The sequence below is a fragment of the Cricetulus griseus genome, chromosome 2 (assembly GCF_003668045.3).
Source record: "Cricetulus griseus strain 17A/GY chromosome 2, alternate assembly CriGri-PICRH-1.0, whole genome shotgun sequence".
Classification (NCBI taxonomy): domain Eukaryota; kingdom Metazoa; phylum Chordata; class Mammalia; order Rodentia; family Cricetidae; genus Cricetulus; species Cricetulus griseus.
This window is the reverse complement of record NC_048595.1, coordinates 455,291,502-455,313,442: the sequence shown is the minus strand read 5'-3', so window position 1 is coordinate 455,313,442 and position 21,941 is coordinate 455,291,502. Positions and strand designations below refer to the sequence as shown.

At 49.4% G+C, this 21,941-nt stretch overlaps 1 protein-coding gene across 1 annotated transcript in view; it reads left to right on the top strand.

Annotated features, from left to right (window-relative positions):
- Mtcl1 (microtubule crosslinking factor 1) overlaps positions 1–21,941 on the top strand; it is a 116,343-nt gene that overhangs the window by 60,302 nt on the left and 34,100 nt on the right. The window contains 5 exon segments of the mRNA XM_035441173.1: positions 1,369–1,428; positions 7,153–8,457; positions 9,786–9,929; positions 18,074–18,196; positions 21,228–21,458. Of these exon segments, the coding sequence (XP_035297064.1) occupies positions 1,369–1,428; positions 7,153–8,457; positions 9,786–9,929; positions 18,074–18,196; positions 21,228–21,458 (1,863 nt within the window).

Genomic DNA, 21,941 nt, shown 5'->3' with positions numbered 1-21,941 from the left:
GACTACAGCAAGCTTGATAAGGTCACAAGCACAGGAGTCTCCCTCCAAAGTTATGGTGACTCTGGAACAAAGGGACAAAGGTCATCCCAAGAAAACCCAGGGGGCACCTCACCCTCTGAGCTGAGCCAGGGAGGGAAGAGAGAGGAGTCAGGAGAATCTAATGGCCCGAGGAGTTGCAGAGGCTGGCCAGCTGGGCTCTGCCCCTCCAATCAGTCGCTGCAGCTTTCCTCAGAGCTAATGGAATCTTCTCAAACCACGTAACTCCAAATCCCTTCCCATACCTCCAGGGTGCTGCTCTCCTCCACTCTTACTGTCCGCTCTCATGCTTTATCTTAGCTAGAGCAGTCCCAAATCCCTGTTTCAGGCACCCGTGGTTCTCTTAGTTACATTCAGGTTTGTGTTTCACACATGCATGCAGTTTTCTGAGTAAAGCAAGTAGGGTGTCTCGTGATGTCACTAACTGGCGCTAATGGTATGTATTTACTGGGCCTCCAAATCCGCACAGTCAACCAGCCGCACATTGAAAATATTTGGGAAAAAATTGCATGTGTACAGAACATGTATGTGTATAGAACATTTTTCTTACCACTACCCAAACAGTAGTGTAGTATTGCTTATATTAGCCATTATGAATAATCTACAGATGATTCGAATATGTGCAAGGATGTTCATAGGTTGTGTGCAAACACTACAGGATTTATTTAAGATAATTGAGCATCCGTAGAGTTTGGTATCTGCAGGATCTAGAAAGAGATCCCTTCCTGAGACTGAGCGCTGGCCGTGTGGGATGTAGGCAACATACAAGCCAAGGCCACTTTGTAAGAATAACATTGTAAGAGCTTTATAATATCCTTAAGACATTGCTTTAATGGTGTTGAGTTGTCGATAATACTGCAACCTAGTTATGTTTTCTCCATCGGTAGAACCTGCTTTTTAATCTGACTATTCAGAATACAAGAATTAATTTTTGATAGTAGCTAGTGTAATGAGGAAATAGGCCAACTCCAGAACTACTTTGTATCTGTTTCTGAAATGTCCTGTGTATGTCTTCTTGCCTTCTCTATACTGTTAATTCATACACGCCATCCTCTTTGTGCATTAAACAGAGTAACTAACAGAGGGATGCTTCCCAGCATCAGTAATTAGCATATCAACTACTTACCCTATCCACAAACCAAACAACACATATAACCTCACCATACACACACACACACACACACACACACACACACACACACACACACTGAAATGTCAAGAAGTAGGGTGTTCTATTCCCTATCTAGAATCAAGTAGCTCCACGAGGGGGGATAAGTGCCAGCTGTCATGTGTGACTCCTCAGTAACAAAGTGACACTTGGATCTTTTTCAGAGTTCCCTGAAGAGAAGAGGCAGTCGGGAAATATACAAAGAGAAGAAAACCGTTAGCCAGGTAAGCTGAGGTTTTCATCCCAAAGTTCTAGTCCTGAGAAGAAAGCCACCCGTTCTGAATTTCCTCTTTGCCTTTAGGACACTAAAAGAAACATCACCTGCCAGTACGTTGGGATTCCCAAACCTTCTCAGGGTGAACATTTTCTTACCACTTCCACAGCCCTGGCCTTTTGCCTCTCACTTGCTCTGATAACTTGCTGGCTCTTTAGGAACGAGAACAAGCTGGCTTTGTGTGAAGCTGTAGTGAGTGTAGTCCAGGGGTCTGGCCGCTCTCCTAACTGCTGGAAAGTGTTGTGGCCTTCACAGTCGTTCACACAGTGTGATAATGCAGCCAGTGGATGGTTGGGTCATTTTATGTGCCACTGTTTTGGAATGTGTGTGCTTTAGACACGTAGCTGAACAAGGCCTTACAGGGACTTACTGGGAAGTCAGACATTCTAGCAGGAAAACTGAGAAAGTTCGGCCCTCTTTTACATACAGGGTATGTATTCTTCCAGTCTCCCCAGATTTTTTGAGGTCGCCTTGCTGGATTCCTTTTCTCTTTCTAAAACTGATTTTCATATTAGGCATTTGAGAGGACAAAGGTGATACTGCTGATTAGCTTCAGCAAACTTTCAATAGCAAGTGGTTATTAGAGAGATGCAGTGAGCCACGCTTATTAAGAGGGCTTCAAGGACCCGTATGCACGTCTCTGGAAACCCCCTCTTTATGATTTCCTCGTGCGTTAGTTACTTTTCTCCTGCTGTGATAAGGCAGCTGTGGCCAAGGCAGCTTCCGGAAGGAAGAGTTTGTCTGGGCTTACAAGGACAGGAGTCCGTCACCATCAATCCAGATAGTGGAAACATGGCAGCAGCAGTCATGGCTGCTGGAGCAGCAAGCTGAGAGCTCACATCAAGAACCACAGGCAGGAAGTAGAGAGATGGAACTGGGGTGGCAGGAGGCCTTTAAAGCCTGTCCCCAGTGCCCTTCCTCCTGAACCTCACCGTGCACTGTCACCAACTAGGGACCAAGTGCTCAATGCTAGAGACTGGGGGGGACATTCCAACTACCACACCCTGGCTCCGGTGTCCTCCAAAACCAGTGTCACTCGATGACTTAACACAAGAATGATTTCTCTTTGACCCCCACAAGTTCCCCCAAATCTCATTTCAGAATCCACCCATCAGAGGGAAATTGAAGGCATCCCACTTCTGGGTGTTTCTAGGGTCCTGAGTTTAGAATGCCCTTCTAGTTCCCTGCCTCTTGCCCAGCAAAGAGCTTTCCCCTGGAAGAGCAATCCCTGACTGAGGAGGTTGGGTGTAACATGCTGGGCACAGGAGCTGTAGCTCCTTGGGTGTGTGCAAAGCAACCGTGCTGTGTGGAGTTGCTCCACACAGTCTGCAGGGTGATTGAGAGAGGAGTTTCTATTCAGCAGAATGGTGGAGTGGAACACCCTGGGAACTGCAGGTCGGCCACCAAAACCCAAAGGAAGCTGGCACCAAGGCGTCAGGTAGGCACGTAGGCAGCTGCTGGGGTGCTGGATAGATGGCAGACTTGCAAGGCAAAGAATGTATTCCAGCAGGGATGCATTTCTGTTGCTTGACAAGCCTTCCTGGCTGTGGTGATGGTGCTGGTCCCCGTGTGTCTGACCCATGCTGTGCTTGCCTCTTCTGCCCATAGTTGGAATAGTTTCCCTTGGAAAAGGGGTTCGACCTTGCGCTTTCATACCGTGTGTGAGCTATTCGTGGGCTCTTGAAACTCAAGCTCTTTATTCCCAGTTTTGGATTCAGCCTAGATCCCTCCACCAGAGTCTTGGCAGAGTTTTCGAGAAGTCTTTGGTTACAAGCTGATAACATATAGACACCAGCTGTTGGAGCTCTGCTTGTCTCACTGGGAGTGGGCTCCTCTTAGAACAGGCTGATCTCAGCTTCCTTTGGGTAGAGGGCGCCTCCCTGTCTCTCATGGACCCCACAGAGGTCTTGCTTCAGCTGCAATGACATCAGGGAGGGAGACCAACTCCTTCACTTCCTTCCCTCATTTATCAGGCTGCAGGGTTCTCTCTCCCTGTCCCCAGCCCTCCTCCCCCCTGCTTTAGTTCTCTGGTGGCAGGCCTTGCAGTGTGCATGGGTGTTGGTAGAAATGACAGCATGCCTCATCGTGTGTCAGAGCGCCTGCTGTTTGTATAGATTCTCTCTTTAAGGACAAGAAGACCGTACAGCGATGCATCTTCAGGCACTCCACAGATTGGACATCTTTTCAGCTGTTTGTGGAATCATTGCCGTGACTGTCCCTTGGTCTAGGCTTGAGGAGACGGGACAATGGTGCTGGGGATGATCTGGAGGTGGAGGATGGAGATGAGTGTGAGGTCCAGATTTTCTAGAAGGCAGGCTGACTGCAGGGCTCTGGGATGCCCTGCTTGTATAAGCAAATGATGACAGACACTTGGGGCCTTCGGAGTCTCAGAACCTGCTTGGATCCCGCTTCCCCCGTCAGTTGGTTCACCTGGGCCCCCAGAGAGATTGCAGAGTCCCGGATCTAGGCCCCTGTTTCAAGACAATTGATTCCGGAGCCAGGCAGGATCCGCCCCAGCCGGCCCTCTGATTGGTTACAGCAGATGGCCCTGCACCTCTCTTGGTCTGGCCGAACGGCATTCTCGTCAGTAGTCTCTGCTGCAGGACTTGTCTGCCTCGGAGGTAGTGGTGGGGTTGTTTAGGGGTTTCGGCCAATGGGCACACTCTGGTCACCCAGTTAAAGATGGACTAAGTTCTGCCAGTTCCTGCATTTAACTCCCTAAAGAATATGGTTAGAAAGTATTCACAACCTGTCTCCATTAATAAGTATTGGAGCTTCCTTTTAAACTCCATTTCTTGGAGGGAACAGCAGAGACCTGTCAGTGTGTGGGGTTCTGTGCACATCCTTGTCTAGCAGGAAGCTGGGAAAGCGATTTTTGTTGATCTGCTTTAGAATGTTCTGAGAAATCCGGGCTGTTGAAAAATGCATGCCAATCAATGCTAATCAGCAGACGTTCAATAGACAGTGAAGGGAGGCGTGGATGGGTGGATGGATGAGTGGATGGGTGGATGGATGGATGGATGATGGGTGGGTGGGTGGGTGGATGGATGGATGGGTGGGTGGTGTGGGTGGTGGGTGGATGCATGGATGGAAGGATGGATGGATGGATGGATGGATGCATGGATGCATGCATGGATGGATGGATGGATGGATGCATGGATGCATGGATGCATGCATGGATGGATGGATGGATGGATGCATGGATGGATGGGTGGATGGATGGATGGATGGATGGGTGGGTGGGTGGATGGATGGGTGGATGGTGGGTGGATGGATGGATGGGTGGGTGGATGGATGGATGAGTGGATGGATGGGTGGATGGATGGGTGGATGGGTGGATGGGTCGATGGGTGGGTGGATGGATGGATGGGTGGATGGATGCTTGGATGCATGGATGGATGGATGGATGCATGGATGGATGGATGGGTGGGTGGATGGATGGATGGATGGATGGATGGGTGGGTGGATGGGTGGGGATGGGTGGGTGGATGGGTGGGTGGATGGATGCATGGATGGATGGGGGAAGGACCAGGTTGCTTCGTTAGTGTCAGGACCAAGCACACTAAATGCCCTCATGTCTTGCATGGAGTCCTATCTGAGAAAGTCCTATCCAATTCCACAGTCTATGAACTCATTTTTGCCTAGTGGTTAAAAGAGTACAGCAGCTGGGGATGGTGGCACATGGCTTTAATTCCAGCACTCAAGAGGCAGAGGCAGGTGGATCTCTGTGAGTTCAAGGCCAGTCTGGTCTATGTAGAGAGTTCTAAGATAGCCAGAACTACATAGGGAGACTGTGCCTCAAAAAACAAAAGAATTCTGTCTCAAAAAACAAAACAAGAAAAGAAATAGGCAGGTAGCCTTACTTTAGTTAGTCATGGAACCCTCTATGTTTTTTGTTTGTTTGTTTGTTTGTTTTTGTCTTTTGTTTTTTGTTTGCTTGTTTGTTTTGGACTGCCTAAACCAAACTAAATCCTTAGGATTTGAAGTTCTTAGAAGTTGAAGACTGTGTAACGTATAGATCACTCTCCGTAGTGATCAAAGTGTGTGTGTTGGGGACGAGGTCCCAGAGGACAGCAAAGGGAGTGTGCCACTCATAGGATACACAAAGGCTCCACGGGACACCCTGCATGTCATACATAGGTGGCAGATTTCTTCTGTGTCTTCCAGGTCGCTCAGTTCTCCTTCCATGAGTTTGTGGTCAGGCATCAGTGGGCAGGCAGCAAGCTGGCGGCACCAAGGAAGCAGTTTCTGTGTCTCACTACTACCAGATGGCTTTTGCTGCCAGGGTGTGGCAGAGGGCGGCTGCGATTCTCTGAGCTGAAGAATGTCATTGATCCTCCTACATGGTGGGAGCACAGCAGCCAGTCAGACACTGTGGGAACAGAGCAGCCAGTCACACACAGTGGGAGCACAGCAGCCAGACACACACAGTGGGAGCACGGCAGCCAGGCACACATGGAAGACTGACTTCTTCCATCACATGGCTGACAGCCTGGGCAGCAGCAAGTCTCAGAGCTGGTGTCAGCTCTTCCTCCATGTGATGAGCGAGGCTCTGCAGATAGACGTCACCCATGCCCCCACCAATATTTTAGAATTTATGGGGCCAACCAAACAGGGCTGCTTTGTGAAATTCACCGTTCCTATTTAGTGAACGCAAAGAATAAAACAGTTTCATAAGACCAAGATAGTACAGATGCTTCAAGACTGAAAAGGCAGCTGACTGTCTTACCCTCTGTCAGGCAAGGGCCATGACTGTCTGCCTGCCTTGGGAGCCCTCTGAGTTCTCTGGTACTCTGCTGAGAACCACTTCTCAGATTTGCAAACACTTAGCTTATTTCTTTGGTCTCTGTGTTTATTTCCTGCAGTGTCACAACAACTAAAACAGAGGCCTGGAATAAAAGGCTCTGAAGTGGGCAGGAGCCCCGGCAAGGGCTTGTGGCTGTGCTCAGTGTCAGTGTGTGTTCTTATGTAGTACCTCAACTTTCAAAGCTCCGCCATGCCCACCGTCTCCTTGTTCCATCTTCATGTCATTCTGGGAGACTCGAGGAAGGAGATATGCCAAGAGGGAGGCTGGATTACCCCATTCCATGTGCCTCAGCTACTCTGGAAAAGTTAGGCTCCAACTTAACACTTGTTCAGCCTCCCTGTCCTTCCTGGTGGAACCTTCCAGACTGTCAGGCATGTGAGGGTTTAGAGTGGCCGCAGGGTATATATAGTCCCCGAGTCCTGTTAGTTAGCGCTATACCAGCTTTGATGAGGGATTGTGATGATTTCTTTTTTTTTTTCTGGGATCGATGATGAACCATACTGGCTTCACAAAGTTACCAAGGGGCCACCATGTTACTGACACATGTTGGACTTCATTTAACTTTCTCCTCCTTAATATATAACTTGCGTGGTGGTTTTTGTGTGCATGGTTTCCCCCAAAACTAACTGTTCAGTTTCTTGACAAAGCAATGAGCTATGATGGGTCTTTCCAGGGCCCCATCTGCAAAGGCTCTGGGGCTCACTGCTGCTTTGTCATGGCTCTCTTCTCTCCAAAAGCCAACAGCACCAACGGGAAGAATGGCGTGCGTGCGTGCGTGCGTGCGTGCGTGCGTGCGCACCCGTGTGTGCATGTGTGTTGGGGGCCAGGTGTGAGGGGATCATAAAAGCCCTCGTTCTTACCTGGCAGGATGACAGCGCGGACCTGAAGTGCCAGCTTCAGTTTGCCAAAGAGGAAGCCTCCCTGATGCGCAAAAAGATGGCCAAGCTAGGGCGGGAGAAGGATGAGCTGGAGCAGGAACTGCAGAAGTACAAGACGGTCTACGGTGACGTGGACAGCCCGCTCCCCACAGGGGAGGCCGGCGGGCCCCCCAGCACCAGGGAGGCGGAGCTGAAGCTTCGGCTGAAGTTGGTGGAGGAGGAAGCCAACATCTTGGGCCGGAAGATCGTGGAACTGGAGGTGGAAAACCGTGGCCTCAAGGCAGAGATGGAGGACTTGCGGGTTCAGCACGAGCGCGAGGGAACGGGCAGGGACCACGCACCAGGAATTCCTACCTCACCCTTCGGGGACTCGCTGGAGTCCTCCGCGGAGCTCCGCCGGCACCTACAGTTTGTGGAGGAAGAAGCCGAGCTGCTGCGGAGGTCCATATCCGAGATCGAAGACCACAATCGGAGGCTGACCCACGAGCTGAGCAAGTTCAAGTTTGAGCCTCACCAGGAGTCGTCAGGGTGGCTCGGGGACAGCGTATCTAAGGGTCCCGGGGCCAGTGTTCCCCTGCAGGAGGAGCTCAAGTCGGCCAGGCTGCAGATCGATGAGCTGAGCGGGAAGGTACTGAAGCTGCAATATGAGAACCGGCTGCTGCTGTCCAATGTCCAGCGGTGCGACCTTGCTGCACACCTGGGGCTGCGTGCCCCGAGCCCCCGAGACAGTGATGCCGAGAGCGACACGGGCAAGAAGGAAAGCGACGGGGAGGAGGGCCGCCTGCCCCAGCCAAAGCGGGAAGGCCCTGTTGGAGGGGAGAGTGATTCAGAGGACGTCTGCGAGAAGACGTCAGGCTTCGGGAGCGGAAAGCCTTCAGAGGCCAGCGAGCCGTGCCCAGCAGAGCTCCTGAGGGTCCGGGAAGACACCGAGTGCCTGGCGACCATAAAGCAGGAGGCCCAGCGGCTTGAGCGGACGGTGGAGCGCCTCATCACTGACACGGATGGTTTCATCCATGATTCAGGCCGACGGGGCAGTGGGTCGGCCTCGCCTGGTGTCCCAGGTGAAGGTGAGGGCGGCCAGGACGAGCCCCACTTGTTGGAGACCATCAACGTGAAGATGCGGGCTTTCAGGAAGGAGCTACAAGCCTTCCTGGAGCAGATGACCCGGATTGTGGACGGTCTGTCGCCCTTGTCCCACCTCACAGAGTCCTCCAGCTTTCTCTCCACTGTGACTTCTGTGTCCCGGGACTCCCCCATCGGGACCCTGGGGAAGGAGCTGGGCCCAGACTTGCAGGTAAGGGGGCTCCCGGCTTCGCCTCCCTGCTCCGTCTCGTTCTTCCTCCTTCTCGCTGGCCTTGCTGCTCTGGCGTTCGCACTGCTCACGGCTGCTTGGTTTTAATTTCAGACCTGCATTGTACTAAAGCCTCGGCGTCAAACAAATCCTCTCTCTTGGCTGGTTTCATTGTTCTTTCTTTTAATTTTGTTTTATAAGTTCCTTTTTATTTCCTCGTCCCTTCCCCTGTTCTCCTCTTTTAATTGCACGGATATTCCTGGTTTAGAGGGCCTCCTGTGTCAAGGCTAAGCCCAGTGGAGGCACTAGGGACCGATGCAGCCTTCCATTGCAGCCACCCTGACGAAGAAGCTGTGAGGAGTTTAAGACAAAGTACAACTAACTCCCGTCACAGGCAGGACACTTAGACTCAGTAACAGACTCCCGGCTCCCTCTGGGTTTTATCACCAGAGGGACAAGTGCAGTTCTGAGAAGTCTCAGGCATCCCAGGCCCACCTACTCCCTCTGGAAGATAAGCCAGGACGGGGGAGAGGAGCCTGTTCTGAGAAGGCTGGTTTTGACGGAAAATCTCGCTGCCACTTGCTCCCGCCGCCCTCCCTCGCTGCCCAGGGTGAGGGCCAAGGGGAGCAGCCATGCAAGGACCGCTTTCCCAGGCTTCGCCCCGGGTGCATGGCCCAACTGCCGCCCCGGACTGTGGCTTTGGCTGCTCAACAAGTAAGGAAGGCAGAGCCTCTTCCCTGTGTCCTTCATGGGTAGTGCTCCTGTGTCCTTCCTTCATGGGTAGTGCTCCTGCGTCCTTCCTTCATGGGTAGTGCTCCTGCGTCCTTCCTTCATGGGTAGTGCTCCTGTGTCCTTCATGGGTAGTGCTCCTGTGTCCTTCCTTCATGGGTAGTGCTCCTGTGTCCTTCATGGGTAGTGCTCCTGCGTCCTTCCTTCATGGGTAGTGCTCCTGTGTCCTTCCTTCATGGGTAGTACTCCTGTGTCCTTCATGGGTAGTGCTCCTGTGTCCTTCCTTCATGGGTAGTGCTCCTGCGTCCCCACGCATCGCATGTGTCTTCTAACCAGTGTTCCGCATAACCGTCCCCTCCGCCCGGCTCTCCACGTTAGCGCATCCTATTGTCCACGCCTCTTTTGGTTTTGTTCTCGTTCTCTCCGTTCTCTTAAGTGTTTAAGTTGATTGTTTTCATCCATGCTTTACTCTGTCTGGTAGTTTTTTCCCCCCATTGTCTACCCACTCTGGTTTTTACCCTCCACTCCTTCCCTACCCCTCTGTCTTTTGCTTCTGGTTTAAAAATTTAAAACAAAATAAATCCCCTTCATGCGCTTAACAGTCCAAACTAAGAGACCAGCTGGAGTGGCAGCTCAGTCAGGATCGAGGGGACGAGAGAGAGGGCCTGCGCCTCCGAGCCATGCAGCGTGCTGACGGGGATCCCGGGAGCCAGGGGCTGGGAGGCCAGAGCTGTTTCAATCTAGAGGTAAGTTCGCTGCTGGGCTCACTGCTAGTCTCCTGGACTTATAGCTCCCTCTCCCCTCTCACTGTGTGGCTCATCGGGAAGTTTCCTACACGTGGCAAGGCCCTGAGGGAATATTATAGGAGGATTTGGAACCCAGTAGAACCTTCCAGGATCAACATCTTTGCGTTGTGTAACTAGGGAGTGTGTGTAAGTTGCATGCGGGTGACTTGCAACTCTCCTGATGGATGAAATGACGATTAACTGCAGCATGCCCCCCCCCCACCAATCGACCTATGGGTGTCTGGGGGTGTGATAAGACATACCCCACTGATAAGTGAGCATTCGGTGGCTTCCTGTCCAACCGCAGAGAAAGCCTGGGTCAAACCAGGTAGAGTGTTTCCTGGTTTGGCATCTCCTTAGGCTTTCCCTCATCAGTTCCTCATTGCTTGTGTTGTGCGAAGTGCCCTCACCGTATCTGGGAACACTCTTCTAACTTGTGGGCAGGATCCGGGATGTCTTCTTTCCATCCGAAGCTTCTTCAGCCTTCTCCATTGCCATGGTAACCTGATGGGCAGCGCCAAAGCTACCTGCACAGTTCCTGTGTTGTTGAAAAGTGGACTGTACTTCCATACGGGAGGGGGGTTCTGAGTCTCCAGTAACTCCCAGGACATAAAGGGCTGGGGAGGGTGTCAGAGTGAGGCATTGAAGGTTCTGTTTGTCTTCATCTCTGTGAAGCCGTAACCACTCAGCTCTGAGGCCTGGTAGCAGCTCCCTCGTGGCATGGCTGAGGGAGAGGTTTAGTTGGTAACAGTTGAAAGCGAGCTCACTGGGTGGGAAAGTTTGGCTGTGTAGGTTGGAGAAGGGGCCCAATAGCTGGAGTGGTGATGTGTAAATGAGGTAGGGGCTGCTTATGCCGCTACCAGAGATGGTCACAGCCAGGAGAGACCACACAGCTTTGGGGATTTGTTTTCCCCAACATACACACACCATGTGAGACAATGCATCACATCTTTACCCTGTGCACACGCGCACACAGACACACACAGACACACACACACACACCTACACACACACATACTTACATACACACACATACACATGCACACATACATACTCACATATGCACACACGTGTGCATGCACACCGTGAGAGAATGCACATGAAGGCATGGGTGTCACAGAAATAAAAAGTGTTAAGAGGCATCCTATGCAGTCCCACTGTCCCCTCAGACACCAGGTCACCTGAGGAGGTGGTACCTAGGTTTATGCCGTGAGGACTTAAGTCTGGACTCCCAGGGGTGTGACAGGAAAAGGCCCTGAGCTGAGCATATATTGGTGCAAACTTACCAGAAGCAGGCAGAGTCACCATACACCTGTGGAGAGAGCCACCAGGTGCAGAGAGCGGCAGGGTCCCCAGCCTTCCAGGCAGGGCAGCCGTGAGTATGTGTCCCTTTATCTTTAGTTTCCCCAGGACAGTCACTGGACAGAGTTAGGTGTGTCCATTTCACATTGCTAGTTAGGTGTCCCTCAGCTTTATAAATGAAGTAGCTACGTCCTGGAGGTGCTCACTTCCCACCCCACCCTCCCCCGCCCCCAGTTTCAGAGTGAGTGTCTTAGGGCACTGGAACTTTCACAAGGAGCCCTGTGGTAGCCCGTATAGCACACGGGGTCTCCCTCAGAGGAGGCTGGAGGTTGCGTGGGTTGCGCACATGCCCCCTTTTCAAATGGCTCTTGGGTGAATTATCACCACGAGGGGCTGCTCAGGAAGACACGTTTCCCAGCCGTCAGTGAGTGCTGCATCTGTTCCTGTCAGGGACATTTTGAGCCCTGGGACTCCAGCCTGGGTATCCATTACTAGCTTGGTCTCCTAAACAAGGCTCCTCCCGCCCCCGTCTATGGAGTGGGTTAAAGATCTGCTCTCCTTCTCTGGTTGTATGCAGTGATTCTTGAAGCTGTGGATGGGGATTGCCTCCCCAGCTACCACATGCTGTGGAGAGCATAAAGGAGGGCTAAGAACAAGGGCAGAGTGTTCCAGGAGCTAGGTCACCTCCCAGTCCTTGGGTGAGAACTGTAGTTCATTAGCACACGGTAGTGGTTTCTTCCTGTAGCCTCCACCTCAGGAGGCCAGTTGCTCTAGAGAAGGACTGTAAGCCTCAGAGCTCTTCACCAGGGAGACGCCCCCCTGGGTTCTATCGGTGCTGAAGTGATGGTAAGGTGCTGTGTGCACACGGGCATCACAGCCTTCAGAAACTAGCCACAGCTTTGCTGAGAGAAAACTGAATTAAATCAAATACAGAGGGACAGTCAGTCTCCGTCCATGAAAGGTGGGTGGTGACGTCACCAATGGCCCAGGAGGAGTCATCTCATCTTCACACTCAACTCTTATTCTGTGACCTGCAAAAAGAGACAGTGACCATCAGCCCCTCCTCCCCATACCTCTCAAGCCAGTTGGTAACAGAATTGAGCCCAGAACAGTTTTCTCAGCCCACCCCAGTGTTCTGTGACAGCAGAGCCCGGCAGCCCAGAGCCTACGCTCTCCAGGGCTGTATTTCCGGCCACTGTCGTTGGCGGCCAGCTGTCTTACATAGCACCACTGTTCTGTGAGTGTATGTCAAGGTTCCTTTCAATTGCATGTATGCTAAAGGGGGAATACCTTTAGAAAACTGGAGAGGCCAGGTGAAGGGAGCATCATTTCCAGAAGGGCTGAGAAACATTCATTTTGGTCACAGAGGCGTTTCACATGGAAAAGAAAAAGGGTCAAGGATGTAAATACATCTGCTTTTAAACATGCAATTAACTGTTCAGTAGCCCTTGGTCCTGCTGTAGCTTTTCCTTTTGTCAGAACAGCCCTCCCTTGTGGGGTTCCAGTCAGGGCGGAACAGTGTGTCACTCCCATTGCCTTGCTGATTACAGTATAACGTTCTGCTAGAAGACTGTTCAATTGGCAATTCCAAGGAGCAAGAAAAGCCTCCCAGTGAAGACGCCCTTAAATTCCCTGCGGGTGAGGGGACAGCATGACGGCTGCATGGAGCACCTGGGAGTTTGCAGGGCAGTCCGAGCACAGAGATGTCCTGCATTGAACATTCGCATGGACTCCGGAGTCACTGGGGTGGGGTGTGGTTGAAGGAAACATGGGCACTTCTCTTTTGTTACGATGGGCTTGAACCCAGGGCCTTGTGCATGCCAAGCAACCACTTTACCATGAAGCCACACCCCAGTCTCAGTGTAGCCAGTGATCCAGAGTGAGGCCTGGCATGCAGCTGGGGTGTGCCCTGCTGGCAGTTGTTGTGTCCCCTCTTGCATTGTCCTTTAAATAACCACAGAGTCTGTCCTTGAGCCAACTTGACACTTGGACAAAACTCCATGAGCTCTCTGTCCTTGGTTCTGGATGGAAGTCGGGGATGGGCAAGAACCCTGCATGAAAAAACAAAACACCCTTCAGAATTTAGATCGAAGTGTTTTTAAAAGGATAGTCTTTTCCAGCCCAGTTTGTGAGACGCCTTCTGTGGTTTTGGACTTCTAAGTGCTGTTGTTGAGGCTGGAGGAGGGAGGGCAAGTTGCTGCTTTGGAAGATCTGGCTTTTTGTTGTTGTTTTGGGGTTTTTTTGGGGGGGGTTGTTTTTGTTTTTTGGCCAGGTTTAATCTGTGGCCACTGCTAGTCACACTAGTGTGGCTAAAAGCAAGCAGGAAACGGCAAGTCCACTCTCCGCAGATAGCAAGCAGGGTGTAAAACAGACATCCTGCCGTTCCAACGCCACACTCCACCAAGCCTACGAAAGGAAAGGTGTGCCCGGCCAGCGTTCTCTAGGGTAGAAGTCAGAGCCCATTCACACCTGCTAGCTCACTAATGCAAATGCACAGAAATTAACAGCCAAATAACTTATGAACAACCAGGCTTAGAAGGGTCAACATTCCTGTTGCCTGTCCGCCCCAGGATGGACTGGCAGTAGGCTCGCAGTGTGCCCTGGTTCCCCGATTCTGCCCCGTTAAGTGTGCCAAGAGATTGACGTTTGTTAAAAGCAAGCATTGCATAGGACATTTCATATGGAATGTGCAAGGCTCCTTAAAAATAGTCCTGAGAGAAGGGGCCAAGCATGGACACTGGTCGGGTTCCCGCATCAATGAAACCAAGCCGGTGCCAGAGGATTGAGTTTCTGTGTGAGGTCTCAAAGGGCTCTTCTCTAGTGCTCTTCCTCTTTATCCCTAAACCACACGGCATCTGTGGCCCCCCACGTCTCAGCTGTGAAATACCAATCCCAGGAAAACTACGTGGGGCTTGTGCCAAGTATTTGTGCATGTGTGGACCTCATCTACTGAGTTTGAAAGGAATGGTGGGAAAAGTGGCCAGGACAAGATAGAATTCACCAGAAATGAAGTCATGGTCCTAGATTACTTGTGGGGTTCTACTCTATAAGTGATTGCTGGGTGGTGGAGCAGGTCACAGTGAGAAAGCGTTCTCTTCTGTTCTCCTCTCTCTTACTGTGATAGTGACAGCATCTTCTTAAGCCTTACAAGCTGTTTTATCTGGACCTGGTCAAAAAGTTAGCAGCATGGATGAGCAGGGAGGTGGGTTTCGGAATGCTGACGAGGATGGGGGTTGGGGGAGGGGGGTCTGATCTGATGCTGAGGTTGGTGTCTCGGCAGCCTCAGAACAAGTATGTCTAGTGTTTAAGTAGACTGACATAATTGAAAAATCAGAGCGAGCTCATCTATTCTGATAAAATAGGTAAGTGAGCAATGGATGGTTTTTAAACTCAGACTTTGGGGATTTGGTGATTAAAGTATTTATTTTTCTACAGGAAATTTGTGTTGTGTGCAAATGTTCCCTAAATGTTATGTGATTGTTTGCAGTTGTGTGGCAGTAGAATCATTCTTGAAGGGCTTTTTGACACAGTATGTTTGTATTTTGTTCTTTGTAACACTGGAGTGACCACAAGGGTTCTAGTGTTCTGCTGCCAAAAGGGAGAGCCCATGAAAAGAAAACTTGAAAGAGCAGGATTCTAAGTGTACATGGTCTCCACAGCCAGTACCGGCCATCCATAATAAATCTGTTGCCCCAGGTGAATACCCTCAGATGACGTCAAGGAATCTCTGAGACCTTGCACAAGTGTGATTCAAACAGAAATGCATGCTGTCAATCACATGTTGCTGAATAATGAGGCTTATGTCCTTATAATTATGTTAGATATTTATTAAGATTAAAGCTGAGGTCATGTAAGATTGAGCGTATCTGAACTGGAACCCGAAATGCTAAGTCTGAAACTTTTGAATATCTGAAGAATTCCATAAATAGAAATTTCCATACCATGCAGCCTCACACACAGAATTATTAAAAAGTACTGTATAAAATTACCTTCAGACTGTGTGTTTAAGATGTATATAAAACTTTAAATGAGTTTTTCATTTAGTCTTAGGTGCTATTCCCAAGGTATCTTACTATATGCTTTTCTTAACAGTGACCCTGACTAGAAAGCCTGCTTTGTGTCTTAGTAATACAACCCTTTGGCTAGTATCTAAGACGCTGAAGTATAGAGGGCATTCACATTTTGAATCCATAACGTGTAACTGGAAAGTAAAGTTGGCAGCCAGCACTCAGGCCCCCTGAAATAGCCCTGTAGAAAATACCTGAGCTGCAGAGCTCTCCCTGCTGTGACCCCAGTGCTGTGGGTGGTGCCCAGAATAGTAAGTACCCAATTACACTGTATAGAATGTAAAGCATACCAGGGCTGGGGAGATGCCTTAGCAGTTAACAGCACTTGCTGCTTTTCCAGAGGCCCTGGGATTGGTTCCCAGCCACCCACATTGGGCAGCACTTGATCAAGTATAATGCTGCTTCCAGAGGCATTGAAACCCTCTACCTGGCCTCTGTAGGCACCTTCATATACAGGTGCACATAAATTCACACAGACACCCATGTGTAAGTAAATGTATAAATTAAAAAAATATATCTATAATATCCATTTAAATAGCGAATTCCCAGGTATCTTCTAGAGTTGAAAATCACTTCAAAGTGGACGGAGAGCAGTATCTGGCCTTTAGACACATGGCTTTGGATGTTAGTCTCAGTGGTGATGACCATTGGCTTCAGTAGCTCCAAGGGAACCGAAGACAGGGTGTTGGGGGGGGAGGCAACCACAAGCAGGAAACAGTACGCCTACAGGTTGGCAGGCAGAAGTGAAGAGCAGCAGCTTGTCCACCAGCACAGGCTGTGGGGTTGAGGGGAAAAGGAGCTATGGCTGACCTTACTCAGAACCAAGATTTGAACTTATGTTACCAGTTTGTTCTAAGAATCTTCAAGGATTATGTCTAAAAAACGATGCCTTTGGCAAACACAAAGTCAACTTGTAACCAGACAACCAAGACATATGCAAGACCACTAAATAAATTCCCACTGAAGATGAGCTCACAGTGCAGAACTTCAAACACACAGTTAAAAAACCGCCCACCAGATAGAGCAGCGAAGTAGCCTCATACATGCCTACAATACTGATTAAACAAAAATGACATGAAAGTGTGGGGAAGACAGCAAGTTGAGGGGGGGAACAAAAGAGAAGAACAGGTAGCAAATACGAGCCAAATACAGTACAGATGTGTATGAAACAGGCAAAGAATTTTTATTTATAAAAATACCTAACTTGAAAATTAATAAACCAAACAAAAATGGAAGAGTAAGCGAACAGCAGGATCCAACTGAGATCTCCAGATAGCAGATGAGATTATCAAACGGACGGTGAGCAGTAAGTGTGCTGTTCACTGCTCCAGACAGGCATAAGGAAAGAGTAAGTTGTTACTCCACAAGTCGGCACATATTTTATAAGAAATTAAGCCTCTAGAATTGAAGTTAGCCATCATGATAAACTCAAAGAAGATTCACTATGTAAACCAGAAAGAGTGGCTTCAAACTGCCTCTGCCTCCCAAATGTTGGGATTGAAGGCAGGTGCTACCATTCCCATTGAGTTTACATCTTTTGAAACTCCACAGTGTACTGCAAGGCTGTCAAATCCTCAGTGTCTAGCTGTCTCTGCCTGGGCGCTTGCCCATTTGAATAATGCCCCTTCTGTCCTGGGGGTGTAGCCTTCGCCCAATGACAAGCCCGGTTAACACCAACATCTAGAACAGTTTTCTCAGCAACAAGTAGAAATTAATTAAAGGCAGGCAAAGGCAGCCAGAGATCATGTGTCTTTACTACAATAGTCAATTCGAGGTCCTAGTTTTTAAAACCACCTAGGTGTAGTGGCACACACCTTTGAGAGCAGAAGCGGAAGGATCTCTGTGAGTTCAAGGACAGCCCGGGCTACGTAAAGAGACCCGGTCCTCTTATGTTTTTTTTTTTTTTTTAATTGCCTGCCTTTAAGTAGCACAAACTTAGTGGGAAACATTTTGCTTAAATTTCGATGGTGCCTCAGATTTTAAGAAAATGCTCCTTCAAAAATAATGAATGATCTGTCATGGACATTGGTCATAAAGTATAAGCCTTATCAATAAAAATAATGGTACAGATTTCTTGGCCTGTCCCTAGGATGGAGTGTGGTATTGATAGATCTGTTTGGTCCCTGGATTTGGTGTGAACACAGAGAAGCTTAAGAGCAGGTGTCTGTCCTGGAAGGAGCCACACTTACTCTGAGTGACCATGGCCATGCTTTGGGATTAAAGGCCCCTTTGGTGGGGTGGGAAAATCCCCAGTATGCAAGCATATGGCCAGATTAGTTGACGCCTGATGGCTCAGGGAAGTGAATCTAGGTGTTGTGTGATGGTGGCCATGTTGGACTGAGGTGTTGTCACCGGGGTCCTTCTACTTGAATGTTATCACCCACCTAGAAGCCGCTGTAGTAGCAGAGAACCTTCTGGTACACCCTGGCCGGTTTTTGTTGTTGTTGTTTTTTTTTGTTTTTTTTTTTTGTTTTGTTTTTTTGGCTGGTTCATGGTTGTGGCTAAAATCTCCCACTTAGCCACCTCATCTCCGACGTAAAAAAGACACAGGGCAGTTCAAACAGCCATGGAGCCCAGAGCAGCAGGGCTCCTCTGTGAGAAGCCCTGGGGAGGTTGCGTGGTCACTCCACTGCTGTGTTCCCCGTGTGTGTCACCTTGTACAGATGTGTGTCCTGCGTCATCACCTGAGGCAGAGTTCTCACTTCCACTAAACCCTTCCTTTATCCTGCCAATCAGCTCAGGGGCTCCCCCGTTTTACCTGAGCAGAGTGTGTCGGTAGAAGAGCTACAGGGTCAGCTCGCGCAGGCGGCCAGACTGCATCAAGAGGAGACAGAGACATACACAAACAAGATCCGTAAGGTAAATATTTCATGAGGGTCCCAGCACACCTTGGAGGACTGCAGAGTCCCTCAGGAGCACTGCCACGGTGCATTTTAAAACGACGCTGTCTGTTGCATGCAGGTGTCAAGACACACAGGCATATGAGCAGGTCACTCGGTTGAGAGACTCCACCTTTCCACTCTGCAGCACATTTTTTTCAGTAATGTTCTCTTTCCTAATCCTCAGAGATGCCGTGCTAGAACATTCCAGAGATGCCCGAAACCACAGAGAGTACCAAGCCTCTCATATGCTGTATATTCCTGTATTGTTTAACTTGCAAATCAAGCACAGTAAACATGAACAGCAATAACTAAACATTATTAACAGTATCCTGCAGTAAACATTTAAGGGGGATAAATTAGCTATTTGGAAATTTTCTATTTAATATTTTGGACTGTGATTGGTCCACAGATAACAAACCACAGAAAGCAAAACCTTGGATAGGGAGAAATGTAGTTTCAGGAAAAATCTTCAGATCTAGTTGAACTTTCCCAGTAAACTAACATGAAACAGGGTTTCACATGTGATCAGGCAGTGTTCTGTCCCTGTGAAGGGACTTGTCCAATAAAAACATCAACTCACCCCAAAGTGTTGCCTTTCAAAAAAAAAAAAAAAAAACCTGCCACTAATCAGCTATGGCCTGATTAACTTGTGGTTATTTTTAAAATTATGTGTTGCAAGCTAATTATTCTTTATCCACCAAGGGATTCCCAGATCCAGGTGCTCCTGCCCTGGGTCTCCGAGGACACTGCCCTGCCACCTTGCATCTAACTAAGTTGTGAGCGGGTACCTAGATGCAGAATTGAGCATTTGTCCCTCTCCCCTTGTGCTTGTTCTTCGAAGAGAGCTCTGGCTTCAACAGGAAGCAAAACAGAGCAGCTGGCATTGAATAATAAACCTTGATGCTCCAAAACACTTAAACTATACAAAATGAGTCAACCGGTACCTCCAAGAATCTTTTTGGCCGGGAATGTGTGCTGCAGGCATATACCTCCATGGTGACCGGGCCAAGAGGCTCTAAATGGGTCACGGGCTGATTGGAGAATGTCTGCTATACCTTGCAGCTTAGAAAGTGCAGAGTTGGATGCCAGACTCTTAAGTGTCTCCTGCTGCGTCTTTTGCAGCTGCACACCCCTTCCAAAATTTCGTGTAGAAGTGACATTTCACATATTAACAAGAGAGAGGCTTACATGAGAGAGACATCTATGCCCTGCCCAAACACACATATGCACATACACGCAGGTGTTTTCATTGCTCCAAAAATGCATTGCAAGGAGAGGCCATCACTGGAGACAACAGCGGCAGAGTCCTAGGTGTGTGCAGCATTCGGTCTTACGCTAAAGAAGTGTGTTGAAAAGGCTTCAAGAGAGGGGCTATCTTTTAGCTTCTTGAGAAGGGAAAGGAAAGGAAGCAAAAGGCCAAGCTCTGAGCTCTAGAGGCGCCTACCGGACAAACAAAAAAGAAAACAGAGAAGTGTGGAGGTTAGGGTCTGGATAGGGTGCTGCCAGCTGTCTGTATAGCACCTCAGAGGCCCGGCTCCTTGAGCCTTGACACCTTCCCACAGCAGCATGGAAGTAGTTACTGTTGTCTTCATTTCCCACTGAGGTAGCTGGAATGTCCCCAGTGGGGGACAATGCAGTGAGGAGCTGCAGAGCTGGGTTTCCAGGGCAGCAGGCTCTTCCCCACTCTAGGCCATCACATCCCTACCTGGATAACAGCATTGTGACCCTGAGGAGTGTTGAGGTGGAGGATGAATTAGTGGAGTTTCCTCTTTCAGCTTGAAATCCAATGTAGAGCAGATGAGAGGTCCCTGGACAGCCATGTGGACCTTCTCAGAGGTGTCAGAGCCATTTAGAACACTGGCCACACTGCTGTCTCCACCAGGCAGTCGTAGTTGTAATCCTATGGTTCTTGAGGACTAATGTAGTGTTTTATGGGAAAACCACTTCCTTGGCCTTTGGTCTAAGCGTGAAGTCAGAAGGCAGCGGTAGGGCTGACATTCTAACGTTCATTTTGGTCTGCTTCAGAAGTCTTTGGTTTCCGGTATCCCTTCCACTACAGCGAAGGTTATCCTGGAGCCTTTATCTGCAAAATAAGATTTTATTTGCACCTTTTTGCTTAGTACTGATACAGCAATTGCTTCCTGCTTAAAAGAGCTCCATATAGATATTTTAAAAAAGAAAGAAAGAAAAAAGGACTTAGCCAGGTGCAGTGGCATATGTCTGTGGTTCCTGTGGTCCCAGCTACTTTGAAGGGTGAGGCAAGGGATTTGCTTTTAACCCAGGAATAGGAAGGCAGGCTGAGGGCCATAGTGAGACCCTGACTTATAAGAAGAAAAAGCCCAGGAACTTAAAGCAGAGATGAAGATGGGTAATTCTTCAGTGATGCCTTTGCTTCCCTGAGTGGTGAACATTTAATGGGCATGCTCAGTCTAAAGCCTGGAACCGGGTCGTCACATTTGCTTGCTGGTGTACGCCGTTGAGTCCTGCACGCTCAGGAACAGTTCCTCCTGACCCAACTGCTCACTTTCCAGTGCACAGTAGGTCTTCCATTGTCTCAGTATTCTCTACCAAGGCTTGAGAGAAGCCAGAAGCCTCAGGAAGTGAGAGGTGGATTTCGGATTCTTTTCTCTGCCGTAGTGATGAGTCCCTGTGTGCCAAGCACAGGCTCACAGGGGAAGTGGGGTCTCCTTGAATGGCGTCTGACTCAATCACAAGCCATGCGTTCAGATTTTCCTGATGGAAATATCCAAAAAGCACAGAGAAAGGTTGACAGTGAAGATGGTTTCAGTGCCTTCCTTTGAAGTAGCACTTGCTTCTAAAGTCACAAAATTCATGAGGTTTTCGTACGTCAGGTCCTTAATCACCTTAAACTTAGAAGGACTCCCATGCTTCACATCCCCTGTGAACCATCGGGGTTGGGCAGCAGACTGCTCTTGAGAACCTTGGTTGGGCTTGAATGGCGCATAGGGCCAACTGCTTTCCATAGCTTCTTGTTGATTCTATTCAAGATGGAGGAGGACCACCTCTATGCTCTGCGGTGGAAAGAGCTGGAGATGCACAGCCTGGCCTTGCAGAACACCCTCCACAAGCGAACCTGGAGTGACGAGAAGAATCTGCTACAGCAGGAGCTCCGGTCCTTGAAGCAGAACATTTTCCTTTTCTATGTCAAGCTCAGGTGGCTGCTGAAACACTGGCGCCAGGGAAAGCAGATGGAGGCAGGAGGGGAGGATTTCACGGAGGTAACGCCCTCTCCACCCATGCAGCCCATTTAATTTGCATCTGTTTTATTCTTGACACCCCCACACCACTGTCTCTCCCGTTGTACCCTCTTGTTTTTGTTTATCCTTCAATATCAATCCAAGCCATGAAAACAAGAGTGGCCTATCTGGGCATGCAGGAAATTGAGCGAGTGCTGTAGTTGGACTTGGTTCTAAGAGCTCTGAGATCCTTAATTCCATCCTGGAACGGTTTGTTCACACCTCCTTTGTTGTGGGTGGATATCAGTCCTTAAAGTCATTACCCTGAGGCCTTCACTGTTGCCTTCAAACCCACTGGTTTACATAAAAGCTGGCGCACAAATGTTCCCTGTGCTGGAGCCCATCCCTCCAGCTTTGTAGGGATCTCTCCTAAGCCTCACATGGTCACTTTGTCACCTGTGACAGTTGTATGTCTTCTCCCCATGTGTCTCAATTCCTAAATTTGGAGAGAGGGTTTGTTGCTTT